Source organism: Salmo trutta, chromosome 3 (genome assembly GCF_901001165.1).
Source record: "Salmo trutta chromosome 3, fSalTru1.1, whole genome shotgun sequence".
Lineage (NCBI taxonomy): Eukaryota > Metazoa > Chordata > Actinopteri > Salmoniformes > Salmonidae > Salmo > Salmo trutta.
Genome location: NC_042959.1, coordinates 58,374,440 through 58,392,421, shown reverse-complemented (window position 1 = coordinate 58,392,421; position 17,982 = coordinate 58,374,440). Strand labels below are relative to the sequence as shown.

General features: G+C 45.8%; 1 protein-coding gene across 1 annotated transcript in view; it reads right to left on the bottom strand.

Moving 5' to 3' along the window:
• The window catches only part of LOC115180921 (regulating synaptic membrane exocytosis protein 2), a gene marked incomplete in the record, with an annotated part of 190,891 nt that overhangs the window by 14,612 nt on the left and 158,297 nt on the right, over positions 1–17,982 (bottom strand). Inside the window, 1 exon segment of the mRNA XM_029743071.1 lies at positions 17,375–17,625. Within this exon segment, the coding sequence (XP_029598931.1) occupies positions 17,375–17,625 (251 nt within the window).

Sequence of the window (17,982 nt, the reverse complement as noted above, 5' to 3'; positions counted from 1 at the left end):
GCTGAGTTGAATGTCTGTGGGCAGTCAGTCAGTCTGTGGTCGGAGAGGAGCTGACTCGGTGACACGGGAGCCATATGCTAGGGGAAGGGGCGTGAGGTGAGTCACGTTCCAAGCTAACAGACTAACAGGCTGTCAGTGGATGAGATGTTTACCAAACAAACAACAGTGTTATGCTATGTAAGCTGATTGGCCAATGGAAAAGCTGCTTGATGGATGGATCATCCCTTTTCTATGATTCAATGGCACCCTATTCCCTATGTAGTGCAGTAGTTTTGACCAGAGCTATGGGCCCTGGTGAAAAGTTGTGCACTATAAAGGTAACCTGGATGTTGTAATGAGGTGACCTATTAACAAATGGCAACACAGTCAACAGCAGAAAGAAACCGAAAAAGACCACACAGCTTAGGGAGCGAGTGAGGCAACAGGGGAAAACCTTACTAGTCATTATTTTAATAGTCATTTAGCAGACACCTTTATCCAGAGCAACTTCTAGTTAACAATAACACAAACAGGTAACTGCCAAAATAATGGAAACACTTGAGTAAATAAGGGATACATTCAATGCAGTCGGAAAGTATTCAGACCCCTTGACTTTTTCTACATTTTGTTACGTTACAGCCTTATTCTAAAATGTAATAAATAAATACAAATATTCTGTAATTAACACACAATACCCCATAATGACAAAGCAAAAACAGGTTTTTAGAAATTTTGCAAATGTATTAAAAATAAAAGGTATTCGGACCCTTTGCTATGAGACACGAAATTGAGCTCAGGTGCATCCTGTTTCCATTGATCATCCTTGAGATGTTTCTACAACTTGATTGTCCACCTGTGGTAAATTCATTTGATTGGATATGATTGATTGGATACCGACTGTTCCTAGGCTATCACTGAAAATAAGAATTTGTTCTTCACTGGATCATGCACGGACCAACTGGCAAGTGTCTTCACCGACATTTTCAACCTCTCCCTGACCGAGTCTGTAATACCAACATGTTTCAAGCAGACCACCATAGTCACTGTGCCCAAGAACACTAAGTTATCCTGCCTAAATGATTACCGACCCGTAGCACTCACGTCTGTAGTCATGAAGTGCTTTGAAAGGCTGATCATGGCTCACATCAACACCATTATCCCAGAAACCCTAGACCCACTCCAATTTGCGTACCGCCCCAACAGATGCACAGATGACGCAATCTCTATTGCACTCCACACTGTCCTTTCCCACCTGGACAAAAGGAACACCTATGCGAGAATGCTATTCATTGACTTCAGCTCAGCGTTCAACACCATAGTGCCCTCAAACCTCATCACAACTGGATCCTGGACTTCCTGACGGGCCGCCCCCAGGTGGTAAGGGTAGATAACAACACATCTGCCACGCTAATCCTCAACACTGGGGCCCCTTAGGGGTGTGTGCTTAGTCCCCTCCTGTACTCCCTGTTCACCCATGACTGCATAGCCAAGCATGACTCCAACACCATCATTAAGTTTTCAGACAACAGTGGTAGGCCTGATCACCGACAACGATGAGACAGCCTATAGGGAGGTCAGAGACCTGGCAACGTGGTGCCAGGATAATAACTTCTCCCTCAACGTGATCAAGACAAAGTAGACGATCGTAGACTACAGGAAAAGGAGGGCCGAGCACGCCCCCATTCTCATCGACAGGGCTGTAGTGGAGCAGGTTGTCCACATCACCAACAAACTGTCATGGTCCAAACACACCAAGACAGTCGTGAAGAGGGCACGACAACGCCTATTCCACCTCAGGAGAGGAGGTAGTGCGTACGGCCCAGTACATCACTTGGGCCAAGCTTCCTGCCATCCAGCACCTCTATACCAGGCGGTGTCAGAGGAAGGCCCTAAAAATTGACAAAGACTCCAGCCACCCTAGTCATAGACGGTTCTCTCTGCTACCGCAGAGCAAGCGGTACTGGAGAACCAAGTATAGGTCCAAACGGCTTCTTAACAGCTTTTACCCACAAGCCATGAGACTGCTGAACAGTTAACCAAATGGTTACCCAGTCTATGAGATACTCTACCTCAGGTGAGCAAAACCTCGAAACGTCCTTAGATATCGTGCACCAGCTGTTGTTTACATATATGCAAAGGCCCCCGCCCGTGTCTTACCAGAGGCTGCTGTTCTATCCTGCCAATAGAGTGTATAACCCGCCAGCTGTATATTCTTAATGTCGTCGTTCAGCCACGACTCGGTAAAACATAAGATATTACAGTTTTTAATGTCCCGTTGGTAGGATATACGTGCTTTCAGTTCGTCCCATTTATTTTCCAGCGATTGAATGTTAGCTAGCAGGACAGAAGGCAAAGGCAATTAGCCACTCGTCGCCTGATCATCACAAGGCACCCTGATCTTTTTCCGCGAAATCTCAGTGTCCTTCTCCAGCGAATGACGGGGATCTGGGCCTGTTCGGGTGTTTATAGTAAATCCCTCCCCTCTGACTCATTGAAGAAAAACTCTTTGTCTAATTTGAGGTGAGCGACCTCAGCTACCTCTGTACAGGTACCCCTGTATATAGCCTCGTTACTGTTATTTATTGTTGCACTTTAATTATTTCTTTTTCTATTTTCTTCTTTTTTTTAAAAAAAATTTATTGTTAACTTCAGTTTATTTAGTAAATACTTGAACACTTATTATTAACTGTATTGTTGGTTAAGGGTTTGTAAGTGGCTGCTAAGACAGTGCTTTCCACCACCATCAACAAAACACCAAATGAGTAGAGGTGATAGGTGATGTTCTGGCTCATGGTGGCCCAATGCCCTATTAAGATAATCGTGGACTACAGGAAAAGGAGGGCCAAGCACACCCCCATTCTCCCTATTCAGACACTTTATGTTTGCGTTTCCGTTTCATTTGGCAGTTACTTGTACATCAAACATTATATGTACCCATGCCAGAATACCCAAAAACACAACAGTCCAAAATGGAGAGGTACTGTCTGTCCAATACTGAGAACAGTTTGTTTTCATTTTGCAACGTTTTGCTAGTGTTCCCTACACGGTGAACATGACCCCTGGTGTTGCCAGCACCATAACTCCAATCAACAGAGTCATCACGCCAACCACAAAGAGTGTTAAGTAGTACCACTTAAACAAGAAGACATGTACTGTAATGTACTGACGGAAGAACATGATCGAGACAAAAACACATAATAAAAGTGGCCACGTTGGTTCGGTAGGCATGGACGGGCGCATGGGACAGACGTGTGCCAAAAGACAGGTCTCCCAGTCAGCTCACTCACACGTGTCCTGCTCTGCATGCTCAAAACAGCTTGTTTGGCCGTCTTGTTTTTCTGTAACTATGGCTACATTATCGTGTCTAACTTGGTTTTTATTGAATTCGAAACAAAAGCCATCATGTATTTGTGACAGAAAAGGCAAAACAAGGACATCAGTTAACATCATGGACAACGCAAAGCACATGGAGCACCTGTTGTACCATGTTGTAACAATCGTCGCCTGGTGACGAGGAAGCGGACCAAAACGCAGCTGGGAGCGAACACATGTTTATTGAACACACTGGAATTAAACATGTACACAAAATCAAGAAAACTGTCGATACGTTACGTGCTCAAAACAAAGACACAACACCCCACAAACAGCGTGGGGAAAACAGCACTTAAATGTGATCCCAATCAGAGACAATTAGCGACAGCTGTCTCTGATTGGGAATCGACAGAACCCAACCTAGAATTTCCCACCTAGAGCTAACACAAGGCTAAAACGTAAACAAAACAAAAACCAAGGAAAAATACCTAACATGACACACCCTGACCCAATATCCCCGAGTTCACCTGGTCAGGGCGTGACAGAACCCCCCCCCCCAACGGTGCGTACTCCCGGCGCACCAAACTTAAGTCTATTAGGGGGGGACCCGGGTGGGCGCCTCACCCTCGGTGGAGGCTCTGGCCCCGGGCGTGTTCTCTCCCCCGCCTTCACCTTAACCCTACCCCTCTGGCCCGGACTGGACCACTGTGGAGCGGCATGCTCAGGCTCCGGAGCGGAGCCGTCGACCGGAACAGGATTGGGCACCGGTGGACCGGACACGGGCCGTGCCGGACTGTGGACACGCACCGTGGGCTTGGTGCGGGGAACAGGAACGGGCCGGACAGGACTGTGGACACGCACCGTGGGCTTGGTGCGGGGAACAGGGACGGGCCGGACAGGACTGTGGACACGCACCGTGGGCTTGGTGCGGGGAACAGGTATGGGCCGGACAGGACTGGGGACACGCACCACTGACTTGGTGCGGGGAGCAGGGACGGGCCGGACTGGACTGGGGACACGCACCACTGGCTTGGTGCGGGGAGCAGGAACGGGCTGGGCCGGAGGGCAGTCTGGCAGCTCGGGACAGTCTGGGCAGTCTGGCAGTTCCGCGCAGTCTGACCACTCCGGCAGTTCAGGGCAGTCTGGCCACTCCGGCAGTTCAGCGCAGTCTGGCCACTCCGGCAGTTCAGCGCAGTCTGGCCACTCCGGCAGTTCAGCGCAGTCTGGCCACTCCGGCAGTTCAGCGCAGTCTGGCCACTCCGGCGACTGTTGACTGGCGGGCAGCTCCGACGACTGTTGACTGGCGGGCAGCTCCGACGACTGTTGACTGGCGGGCAGCTCCGACGACTGTTGACTGGCGGGCAGCTCCGACGACTGTTGACTGGCGGGCAGCTCCGACGACTGTTGACTGACGGGCAGCTCCGACGACTGTTGACTGACGGGCAGCTCCGACGACTGTTGACTGACGGGCAGCTCCGACAACTGTTGACTGGCGGGCAGCTCCGACGACTGTTGACTGGCGGGCAGCTCCGACGACTGTTGACTGGCGGGCAGCTCCGACGACTGTTGACTGGCGGGCAGCTCCGACGACTGTTGACTGGCGGGCAGCTCCGACGACTGTTGACTGGCGGGCAGCTCCGACGACTGTTGACTGGCGGGCAGCTCCGACGACTGTTGACTGGCGGGCAGCTCCGACGACTGTTGATTGGCGAGACCCACCGGAGGCCTAGTCCTGGGAGGTGGCACAGGACGGACCAGGATGGGAAGACCCACTGGAGGCCTGGTCCGAGGAGGAGGCACAGGATAAACCGGGCTGTGGGGGAGCACTGGAGTTCTGGTACGGACACTCCTTACCCACACTCCAGGCTGAATGCCCACTTTGGCCCGGCACGGGCGGAGAGCAGGCATTGGGCGAACTGGACCCTCCCAGCGCTCTGGAGACACAGTGCGCAATGCCGGCGCAGGATAACCTGGACCGAGGAGGCGCACCAGAGACCAGACGCGCTGAGCTGGCACCATCCGCCCTGGCTCGATGCCTGCACTCGCATAGCACTTGCGGGGGGCTGGTATGTAGCGCACCGGGCTTTGAACGCGCACTGGGGACACCGTGCGCTCCACAGCATAACACGGTGTCTTACCAGAGCCACGCTGCTTCCGGTAAGCACGGGGAGTTAGCTTAGGTCTACCACCTGACTCCGCCAATCTCCCCGTGTGCCCCCCCCCAAAAAAATTGTGGGGCTGCCTCCCGTGTCCGTTGCGCTCCCTCTCCTCATACCAGCGCCTCTCAGCTCTCGCCGCCTCGATCTCCCACTGCGGGCGGCGATAATCCCCAGCTTGAGCCCATGGTCCTTTCCCATCCAGGATTTCCTCCCAAGTCCATGACTCCAGATAGCCTTTCTCCTGGTGCCTCTCCTTGTGCTGCTCCTTGTCCTTGCCAGCCCTCCTCCGCTGCTTGGTCCGTTGTTGGTGGGGTGTTCTGTAACGATCGTCGCCTGGTGACGAGGAAGCGGACCAAAACGCAGCTGGGAGCGAACACATGTTTATTGAACACACTGGAATTAAACATGTACACAAAATCAAGAAAACTGTCGATACGTTACGTGCTCAAAACAAAGAGACAACACCCCACAAACAGCGTGGGGAAAACAGCACTTAAATGTGATCCCAATCAGAGACAATTAGCGACAGCTGTCTCTGATTGGGAATCGACAGAACCCAACCTAGAATTTCCCACCTATAGCCTACACAAGGCTAAAACGTAAACAAAACAAAAACCAAGGAAAAATACCTAACATGACACACCCTGACCCAATATCCCCGAGTTCACCTGGTCAGGGCGTGACACATGTGCCATTAGACAACACTAAGTTATTCATTCAAAAGCAATATCAATAAGACATTCACTGCCTTGTGAATAATCACTCTGAAAGATGTTCGGTACATCAACATTGATCCTAATACAAACCTTTCTTTGAAGAAATCCTTTGTAGAAATGCAAAACTGCAGACTCAGAACGATGAGAATAAGATAGAGTTAACATATAAAACAAGTTAAAGGAAAGATTCACCCATTTTGAGTCTTATATTGTATTTGTGCATCTCTGACTGATGTTCTATCGATTCCTGGGGTCATTTCATGTTTTCATATATCCGAAATATTCACCGTTCAAGCAGGCAGAAATACAGGCGGTATGACGCGTTTTGCATCATATGACATGAAAACCTTCAATGACCCCGGGAATCGATAGATCACTCAGAGATGCACAACTACGATACAACATTCAAAATGGGTGAATCTTTCCTTTAAGTCCAGTGCCATAAAAGTAAAGGTTTGACTCAAATTGCTCTGTCTCCTTGGGTTAGTAACAGTTGTCACTGTGGTTCTTTCCGGTTCTTTCCGCATTGCTTGACAAGCCCCTCTCTAACTGGAAAAAAATGCATTCTCCAGTCAGTGTCTGTGAACTACATCAGAAATCAGTCCACAAATCACAATGAAATTGTGAAGTGTGATTAGTAAAAGCGAAAAGTTTCAGAGTGAATATAAACTCCAGCTAGGTCATTGCAGATGTACTGTCCTACAGATAATTCAGTACTAACCAGAGCCCCACATTTGTGATGAGAGAGAGGGAGAGAAAGGGAGAGAGGGGGGACAAAGAGAGCACGAGGTAGCGTTATAGCAGTCGTTATAGCAGCAGTCGTTATGGGCAGTCGTTATAGCAGCAGTCGTTATAGCAGCAGTCATTATAGCAGCAGTCGTTATCGGAGCAGTCGTTATCGGAGCAGTCGTTATAGCAGCAGTCGTTATAGCAGCAGTCGTTATAGCAGCAGTCGTTATGGGCAGTCGTTATAGCAGCAGTCATTTTAGCAGCAGTCGTTATCGGAGCAGTTGTTATCGGAGCAGTCGTTATAGCAGCAGTCGTTATAGCAGCAGTCGTTATAGCAGCAGTCGTTATCGGAGCAGTCGTTATCGGAGCAGTCGTTATCGGAGCAGTCGTTATAGCAGCAGTCGTTATAGCAGCAGTCATTATAGCAGCAGTCGTTATCGGAGCAGTCGTTATCGGAGCAGTCGTTATCGGAGTAGTCATTATCGGAGCAGTTGTTATAGCAGCAGTCGTTATAGCAGCAGTCGTTATAGCGGCAGCCTCAGTGTAGTGTAGGCTACCTGGGAGCAGTGGTGCTCCATGCATCATCCAACACTATGTGTCTGGCCTCCTCTGAGATGAATTAGGAACCAGCTCTAAAAGGGGGTGGTGTGTGTGTGTGTGTGTGTGTGTGTGTGTGTGTGTGTGTGTGTGTGTGTGTGTGTGTGTGTGTGTGTGTGTGTGTGTGTGTGTGTGTGTGAGAGAGAGAGACTGGAGCCCAGATTAGGAGAAGATGAATTACCCTCCTCTGGACTCTAGAAGCTCAAAGTTCAGCTATTTTACAGCCTAGAACAGACACTTAGTTGAGGGACAGTAGAGCACCATATCTACATTCCAATCTATAAGTGGTGCGGCTGGTATGTACACAATGCATATTGGACTACTTCTGTGTGTCTCTTTCTCTCTAATGCTTTTCCAACAGAATGAGATATAACATCTCCAGCATGGCAGCTCTGCCTGAACACCAAGTGAGCCATCAGTATGTTCAGACTGGAGAAAGACTCTGCTACTTCCCAGACAGACTTTATCAGGACTCAGAGTGTTAACAGAACAGCATAGAGAGACAACCCAGGGAGGGCTTGGGACAATACTCACTATTTGTGCTGCAAGACAATACGGACTAGGTCAATCATACATGCCTTACAGTCTGACCTGTGTGGTGGAATTATTGTAATCAAAAGGAGAGACTTTTAGATTTCTTCAAAACAATCAAACTTTATTATTTAATTAGTGCAGTAATGGAGCTGGTCAGTAATCACCTCTGGAGGTGATCACTGAGAACTCAACCAGCTGGTTTGAGCCACAGTATTTTATAGCAAAGTCCATCCTCCTTCAGTCTACATGACAAACAACAGATGTATGGAATGGGTCACAAGGTTAAGATTTGTATGAAAGATACATATAATTCACGGCTGACAGCATCTGCTGTAAAAACTGTCCTCAGGGCCTGGCCCCACAAATCCATACTGGAGCCATCTCCCCCTGGTACCCCAGTACAGAAACATTAACTCATGCTCTGGAATGCGGTATCACCCAAAGACATCGTAAATCTCCTGTCAGTGTTAAATCTCCCAGAGGCCCACTTTCAGTTCACACAGACACAATAGAGTTGTAAGAACCTTATATTCTGTTGCATAAAACAACCATTTGACGCAATTACAGCATTATAACATAATCTTGAAATGTTGCTCTCACACATGACCTGAAGAAAGTACAATAGCAAGATGCAGATGTTTCTGGGCCAGAATGCATATTAATCAAGTGTCGTTGAGATCACAAGATGGCAATGCAATTCTGTAACTGCCGACACTATCTTTATCAGCACGTTTTATGACAACTTGCCTAGAAAGATGCTGAGATAGTAAATATGACAGATTGGTTAAGTTTTGGAGATCATGTTTATTACCCTACCTGTCCTATTTGAACATATCACATTTTATTAGTTACAATATCGGTACATTTGAAACACTGCATAAGGCAATAGACACAGCAACAATTTTCCAATGGCTTGCAGAATTTGAGGCACTAAAGTGTGTTTTTTTCTGCTGAAGCAGATTTGGGGAGGAGGAGGTATAGGGATTTAGAGTCTTCTCCACCGAGGCTAGAGTGTAATTACCAGACTGCTGAACGAGGTGTGAAACAATCGAACGTTATAAATCAACTCTGTGTTTCAGCTTGGTCATGAGTAACGCCACGCCCACATGTGCACACACACACACAAGCACACGCACACAAACACAAGCGCACGCACATACACACACAGAAAAACCTCAGCCCTATGAAGCAGCTATCACAACATGATTAATTACACCAACATGTTCATATGATATGATACCTCAACCTTATGGTAACCTTGAATTAACACGGCAGAATAGCGAATAACAAGGATAATACATTACATGCCTGCTTCAGTAAGACAGTCCATTCTGCAGAAATATCTAAAGATCAACACGTGAGAACTTTATATCTGTTACACGGAGCTATTTTAAGTAAGAACAAATACCATCGTCTAAGATAAAAGAATGAAAGGAACAAAGTGTGTGTGTGTGTGTGTGTGTGTGTGTGTGTGTGTGTGTTTGTTTGCACGTGACCTGTTGATGCCCACTTGGGAACAACCGCTGTACGTCTGTCTGTCTGTCAGTCAGACAAACCTCTGTGAGGCCAAACTGCTCCTATCCCTCCACATGGCTTCCATCCTTTGAATGCGCCCCTCAAGTCAGCGGCCAGTGCCTCTGGGTAAAGCAACAACAAAGTAGGCCAAAGAGAGAGAGTGCATCGCAGGGGGACCACATGGCAGAATCTCAATCCATTGGTTGGTTCAGAACCAAGACAAAGATTTGAGAGACGGACACACGGACATACTCATGCTGATGCACCTAAAAGCATTGAGTGAAATATTGATATGCTCTTAAGATTTGAGCTGAAAGGGGAAGTGTGTGTGTGTGTGTGTATTTTTTCAGCAAGATCTTGACATGGACAGGCCTGCCTGACTTGTAGGAAAACATGATAATATAGATCTAGATATATATATACACACAGTTGAAGTCAGAAGTTTACATACACTCAGGTTGGAGTCATTAAAACTTGTTTTTAAACCACTCCACAAATGTATTGTTAACAAACTATAGTTTTGGCAAGTCGTTTAGGACATCTACTTTGTGCATGAGACAAGTCATTTTTCCAACAATTGTTTACAGACAGATTATTTCACTTATAATTCAATGTATCACAATTCCAGTGGGTCAGAAGTTTACATACACTACGTTGACTGTGCCTTTAAACAACTTGGAAAATCCTAGAAAATGATGTCATGGAATTAGAAGCTTCTAATAGGCTAATTGACATCATTTGAGTCAATTGGAGGTGTACCTGTGAATGTATTTCAAGGCCTACCTTCAAACCCAGTGCCTCTTCGCTTGACATCATGGGAAAATCAAAAGAAATAAGCCAAAACCTCAGAAAAAAAATTGTAGACCTCTACACGTCTGGTTCATCCTTGGGAGCAATTTCCAAACGCCTGAAGGTACCACGTTCATCTGTACAAACAATAGTACGCAAGTATAAACACCATGGGACCACGCAGCCGTCATACCGCTCAGGAAGGAGACGTGTTCTGTCTCCTAGAGATGAACGTACTTTGGTGCGAAAAGTGCAAATCAATCCCAGAAAAACAGCAAAGGATCTTGTGAAGATGCTGGAGGAAACAGGTACAAAAGTATCTATATCCACAGTAAAACGAGTCCTATATCGACATAACCTGAAAGGCCGCTCAGCAAGGAAGATGTCACTGCTCTAAAACCGCCATAAAAAAGCCAGACTATGATTTGCAACTGCACATGGGGACAAAGATCATACTTTTTGGAGAAATGTCCTCTGGTCTGATTAAATAAAAATAGAACTGTTTGGCCATAATGACCATCTTTATGTTTGGAGGAAAACGGGGGAGGCTTGCAAGCCAAAGAACACCATCCCATCCGTGAAGCATGGGGGTGGCAGCATCAAGTTGTGGGGGTGCTTTGTTGTAGGAGGGACTGGTGCACTTCACAAAATAGATGGCATCATGAGGGAGGAAAATGATGTGGATATATTGAAGCAACATCTCAAAACATCAGTCAGGAAGTTAAAGCTTGGTCGCTAATGGGTCTTCCAAATGGACAATGACCCCAAGCATACTTCCAAAGTTGTGGCAAAATGGCTTAAGGACAACAAAGTCAAGGTATTGGAGTGGCCATCACAAAGCCCTGACCTCAATCCCATGGGAAATTTGTGGGCAGAACTGAAAAAGTGTGTGCGAGCAAGGAGGCCTACAAACCTGACTCAGATACACCAGCTCTGTCAGGAGGAATGGGCCAAAATTCACCAACTTATTGTGGGAAGCTTGTGGAAGGCTACCTGAAACATTTGACCCAAGTTAAACAATTTAAAGGTAATGCTACCAAATACTAATTGAGTGTATGTAAACTTCTGACCCACTGGGAATGTGATGAAAGAAATTAAAGCTGAAATAAATCATTCCCTCTACTATTATTCTGACATTTCACATTCTTAAAATAAAGTGGTTATCTTAACTGACCTAAGACAGGGGATTTTTACTAGGATTAAATGTCAGGGATTGTGAAAAACTGAGTTTAAATGTATTTGGCTAAGGTGTATGTAAACTTCTGACTTGAACTGTATATACAGTGAGGGAAAAAAATATTTGATCCCCTGCTGATTTTGTACGTTTGCCCACTGACAAAGAAATGACCAGTCTATAATTTTAATGGTAGTTTTATTTGAACAGTGAGAGACAGAATAACAACAAAAAAAATCCAGAAAAACACATGTCAAAAATGTTATAAAATGATTTGCATTTTAATGAGGGAAATAAGTATTTGACCCCTCTGCAAAACATGACTTAGTACTTGGTGGCAAAACCCTTGTTGGCAATCACAGAGGTCAGACATTTCTTGTAGTTGGCCACCAGGTTTGCACACATCTCAGGAGGGATTTTGTCCCACTCCTCTTTGCAGATCTTCTGCAAGTCATTAAGGTTTCGAGGCTGACGTTTGGCAACTCGAACCTTCAGCTCCCTCCACAGATTTTCTATGGGATTAAGGTCTGGAGACTGGCTAGGCCACTCCAGGACCTTAATGTGCTTCTTCTTGAGCCACTCCTTTGTCGCCTTGGCCGTGTGTTTTGGGTCATTGTCATGCTGGAATACCCATACACGACCCATTTTCAATGCCCTGGCTGAGGGAAGGAGGTTCTCACCCAAGATTTGACGGTACATGGCCCCGTCCATCGTCCCTTTGATGCGGTGAAGTTGTCCTGTCCCCTTAGCAGAAAAACACCCCCAAAGCATAATGTTTCCACCTCCATGTTTGACGGTGGGGATGGTGTTCTTGGGGTCATAGGCAGCATTCCTCCTCCAAACAGCGAGTTGAGTTGATGCCAAAGAGCTCCATTTTGGTCTCATCTGACCACAACACTTTCACCCAGTTGTCCTCTGAATCATTCAGATGTTGATTGGCAAACTTCAGATGGGCATGTATATGTGCTTCCTTGAGCAGGGGGACCTTGCGGGCGCTGCAGGATTTCAGTCCTTCACGGCGTAGTGTGTTACCAATTGTTTTCTTGGTGACTATGGTCCCAGCTGCCTTGAGATCATTGACAAGATCCTCCCATGTAGTTCTGGGCTGATTCCTCACCGTTCTCATGATCATTGCAACTCCACGAGGTGAGATCTTGCATGGAGCCCCAAGCCAAGGGAGATTGACAGTTCTTTGTGTTTCTTCCATTTGTGAATAATCGCACCAACTGTTGTCACCTTCTCACCAAGCTGCTTGGCGATGGTCTTGTAGCCCATTACAGCCTTGTGTAGGTCTACAATCTTGTCCCTGACATCCTTGGAGAGCTCTTTGGTCTTGGCCATTGTGGAGAGTTTGGAATCTGATTGATTGATTGCTTCTGTGGACAGGTGTCTTTTATACAGGTAACAAGCTGAGATTAGGAGTACACTCTTAGCCTCTACGGGCTAGGGGGCAGCATTGAGAATTTTGGAAAAAATATGTGCCCATTTTTAACTGCCTCCTACACCAACTCAGAAGCTAGAATATGCATATTATTGTTCAGGTTTGGATAGAAAACACCCTAAAGTTTCTAAAACTGTTTGAATGGTTTCTGTGAGTATAACAGAACTCCTATGGCAGGCAAAAACCTGAGAAGGTTTCATGCAGGAAGTACCCTGTCTGACAAGGTGTTGTTGTTCTTGCTTCTGTTTATTGAAGAGTCAGGATCTTAGCTGTAACGTGACAATTCCTAGGGCTCCAATAGGCTCTCAGAACCCGGGAAAAACCTGAACGATGACGAGGCAGCCTCAGGCTGAAACACATTATCTCCTTTTCCAAGTGTCGCATCAGAGGACCATTGAATTAGGCGCGTGCGCGATTCGCCCCCGTGGAGTATTTTCATTCGGCTGTTTAGCTAATTGCAGATTCCCGGTCGGAATATTATCGCTTTTCTACGAGATGAATTGCATAAAAATTTATTTTAAACAGCGGTTGACATGCTTCGAAGTACGGTAATGGAATATTTAGAATTTTTTTGTCACGTTCTGCGCCATGCGCACGACCGTGATTTAGCATTCTGATAGTGTCTAGAACGCACGAACAAAACGCCGCTGTTTGGATATAACGATGGATTATTTGGGACCAAACCTACATTTGTTATTGAAGTAGAAGTCCTGGGAGTGCATTCTGACGAAGAACAGGAAAGGTAAGACCATTTTTCTTATAGGAAATATGATTTTGGTGAAGGCTAAACTGGTTGGGTGTCTAAATAGCTAGCCCGTGATGGCTGGGCTATGTACTTAGAATATTGCAAAATGTGCTTCATCCGAAAAGCTATTTTAAAAATCGGACATATCGAGTGCATAGAGGAGTAATGTATCTATAATTCTTAAAATAATTGTTATGCTTTTTGTGAACGTTTATCGTGAGTAATTTAGCAAATTGTTAGTAAATTCGGGGGGTATGCTTTTTCTGAACGTCACATGCTAATGTAAAAAGCTGGTTTTTGATATAAATATGAACTTGATTGAACAGACATGCATGTATTGTATAACATAATGTCCTAGGTGTGTCATCTGATGAAGATCATAAAAGGTTAGTGCTGCATTTAGCTGTGGTTTGGGTTTTTGTGACATTATATGCTAGCTTGAAAAATGGGTGTCTGATTATTTCTGGCTGGGCACTCTCCTGACATAATCTAATGTTTTGCTTTCGTTGTAAAGCCTTTTTGAAATCGGACAGTGTGGTTAGATTAACGAGAGTCTTGTCTTTAAATAGCTGTAAATAGTCATATGTTTGAGAAATTGAAGTAATAGTATTTCAAACGTTTCAAAAATCGCGCCACTGGATTCAACTGGCTGTTACGTAGGTGGGACGAATTCGTCCCGCCAGTCCCATAGAGGTTAAAGGGAGTGCTCCTAATCTCAGTTTGTTACCTGTATAAAAGACACCTGGGAGCCAGAAATCTTTCTGATTGAGAGGGGGTCAAATACTTATTTCCCTCATTAAAATGCAAATCAATTTTTTTTTACATTTTTGACATGCGTTTTTCTGTCTCTCACTGTTCAAATAAACCTACCATTAAAATTATAGACTGATAATTTCTTTGTCAGTGGGCAAATGTACAAAATCAGCAGGGGATCAAATACTTTTTTCCCTCACTGTATATATATACTGAACAAAAACATAAATGCAACATGTAAAGTGACCTGAAATAAAAAATAGTAAAAGCTTATTTCTCTCAAATTTTTTGCACAAATTTGTCTCCATCCCTGTTAGTGAGCAATTCTCCTTTGCCAAGATAATCCATCCACCTGACAGGTGTGGCATATCAAGAAGCTGATTAAACAGCATGATCAGTACCCAGGTGCACCTTTTGCTGGGCACTCTAAAATGTACAGTTTTGTCACACAACACAATGCCACAGATATCTCAAGTTTTGAGGGAGCGTGCAATTGGCAATGCTGACTGCAGGAATGTCCACCAGAGCTGTTGCCAGAGAATTGAATGTTAATTTCTCTACCATAAGCCGCCTCCAACGTTGTTTTAGAGAATTTGGCAGTACGTCCACCCGGCCTCACAACCGCAGACCACGTGTAACCACGCCAGCCCTGGACCACCACATCTGGCTTCTTCACCTACGGGATTGTCTGAGACCAGCGACCAGGCAGCTGATGAAACTGAGGAGTATTTCTGACTGTAATAAAGTTATTTTGTATGGAACTAATTCTGAATGGCTGGGCCTGGCTCCCCAGTAGGTGGGCCTGGCTCCCAAATGAGTGGTACTACGCCCTCCCAGGCCCACCCATGGCTGTGCCCCTGCCCAGTCATATGGAATCCATAGAGTAGGGCCTAATGAATTTATTTCAGATGACTGATTTCCTTATATGAACTGTAACTCAGTAGAATCGTTGAAATTGTTGCATGTCGCTTTTATGTTTTTATATAATATTCTTTTTGATAGAAATACAAATATAACTTTTGCAGGTGCTCATTCATTTCCAGAGAAGTTGTGCACTTGCCTTTTGTGAAATAACCATTGAGACACTATAGCCAACTAATTTATTATACAACCACATCATGGATGGGGTTAGAAATGAGAAGAGACAAGTGAACAGATAAAGACATGACGATATGCTATCTAGAGACCCTATCAGGGATATTGTCCATATCCGACAAAGTCAATCACTCAAAGAACTTCAGAAGCTCACTTCAGTCACGAGTCAAAAAGGGACGAAGGAGGAGAAAGGTTTTACTGACAGGGCTGTGGTGCAACCATGACAGAATGATGCACTGCTGGGCAATCAGTAGGAATGATTAAAACTACAAAGAGATAAGACTGGGGCCCATGCCATGTGCCTGTCAAATCATGGGTTGGAGGGGTAAGGCAGCGTCACGTGAGTGACACACATATACACACGCACGCACACACACACACTCATTCCCCACCTCCCTTTCTGTTCAACCCTCAGTGGACACGACTGATGAAGAAGGGAGGAGTGATCATTGACCATAATCATCCCAGACCTGGGCTGCGTCCCAAATGGCACCCTACTCCCTCCATCGTGCACTACTTTTGACCAGCATATAGTGTATGGGGCGTTATTTGGGACACAGATTTTGATGACAAAAAAAAGGCCATTTAAGGTGTGAACAAATGACTCCTTGAGACAGCAGAGCGTCACCTCTCAGGACCTTGGGTATGATTGAAGCTGACTTTCCTACAGATGGACCAGACCTCAATCAGGGACAACTCGTGACCAAGACAACCAACCCATCCACCCACCTGCAGCACTTTTTATTGTTGCATTCAAGTTCCACTCTCTCAAAATAACAATAGAAGTCCATGTAAAAAGAGCCAACATTATATTCATGGGCTTTGCTTTGTGTGATATTAACTGAGGAACGTGTTATGAAAATAACTTGTGATGATTGACATTTTCAGGTCATCCATTGGTGTAAATCACTGCAATAATGGTCTTTACCAGTCCTTTCCTTCAGAAGGAGTACATTCAATTGGCTTAGTTTTTTAATTGAGAGGCTACGGCAATGTGTTACCCTCTAGCCTCACTTTGCTAGGTGGTTTGACTGTTTTCATCATTGTCTCGCTCTCTCCCTCGCTCTCGTTTTCTCTCTTGCTCTCTATTGCTTTCTCTTGCTCTCTCTCGATCCAATGATAATCAGTTCATACTGTTCTGATACACCTATGAGAAGAGGTTCTCCTTCGAGTATTCATGACAAACACTGTGACACAAATTAAATCAAATGTAAAACGTTTCTCTCCCACCGGCTGCATCTCCACCAGTCAGTCTATGAATAGACCCAGGGTGCTACATGATACGGAGGCCCTTAAGAGTAGAGTATCTTGAAAACATGACTGAGAACAGAAAAAGAACATATGTAACTGAAGCCACCTCTCTGCCATGTTAAACATAAATGTAACTGCAAAACCACAGTATCGAAAAACAAGAAACGGAACCATTACTTGAACATCGCGTACACATCATTAACAATGCATTGCGATGTTCTGCATGTTGTTTTCTTGTACAATTCTGTTCCTGCAAATAAAAATAATCATAACAAAGGGTTTCAGGAAAGGAAGGAAAATGTCTCTACAGTAGGATTGTCATCATCTAGGAGAAAGAGAGAAGTGATGAGGATAAAACACATTCATGTCATCCTAGACATCCTTCCAGCTCTGGATCCTGAACTCCTGCAGACTGAAAGATGTGCAAACTGGAGGAAAAGGAAAGAACTGAGGTATCATATGACATTCATTGAAAGAGAAAGGGGCAGAAAGACATGATACACAGACAGTGTGGTAGTACAGTACATCAGAGAACAGAGGGAAGGACAGAGGGATACATATCCCAAGTGACTCAGGCACGCCTACCTGTTTGGCTGAGCTGAGAGGTACTCCTGCTTTTCCGCGAGAGGCCAACCACTGCTGCCATTTTGGCACCAATACTGGAGCGTCTCTTCTTATCCTCGTCCCCGCCTACCATGCCCACGCCCGTGTCCGATTGGCTGCCGTCCGTCTTCTCCAGGTTGCACATGTCTCCACCGATGCTTGTGCTCTTGGTCATGTTCATACTCCCTGACGACGTGCCCAACTGCCTGTTTTTCATTTTGGACGTAAAGTCACTGTCAGCCACACACCACCATGACAGGGGCAGGCCAGGACAGACAGGATAGAGGAGAGGGAGAGGAAGAGGAGGTAGAGGAGAGGAGGTAGGAGAGGAAGAGAAGAGGGAGAGGAGACAGGGGTGGAGACAGGGGAGGAGAGAAGAGGAGACAGAGGAGGAGAAAAGAGGAGACGGGAGGAGAGAAGAGGAGACAGGGGAGACGAGAAAATGAGTCCGGGGAGGAGACAGGGGAGGAGAGAAGAGGAGACAGAGGAGGAGAGAAGAGGAGACAGAGGAGGAGAGAAGAGGAGACAGGGGAGGAGAGAAGAGGAGACAGGGGAGGAGAGAAGAGGAGACAGGGGAGGAGAGAAGAGGA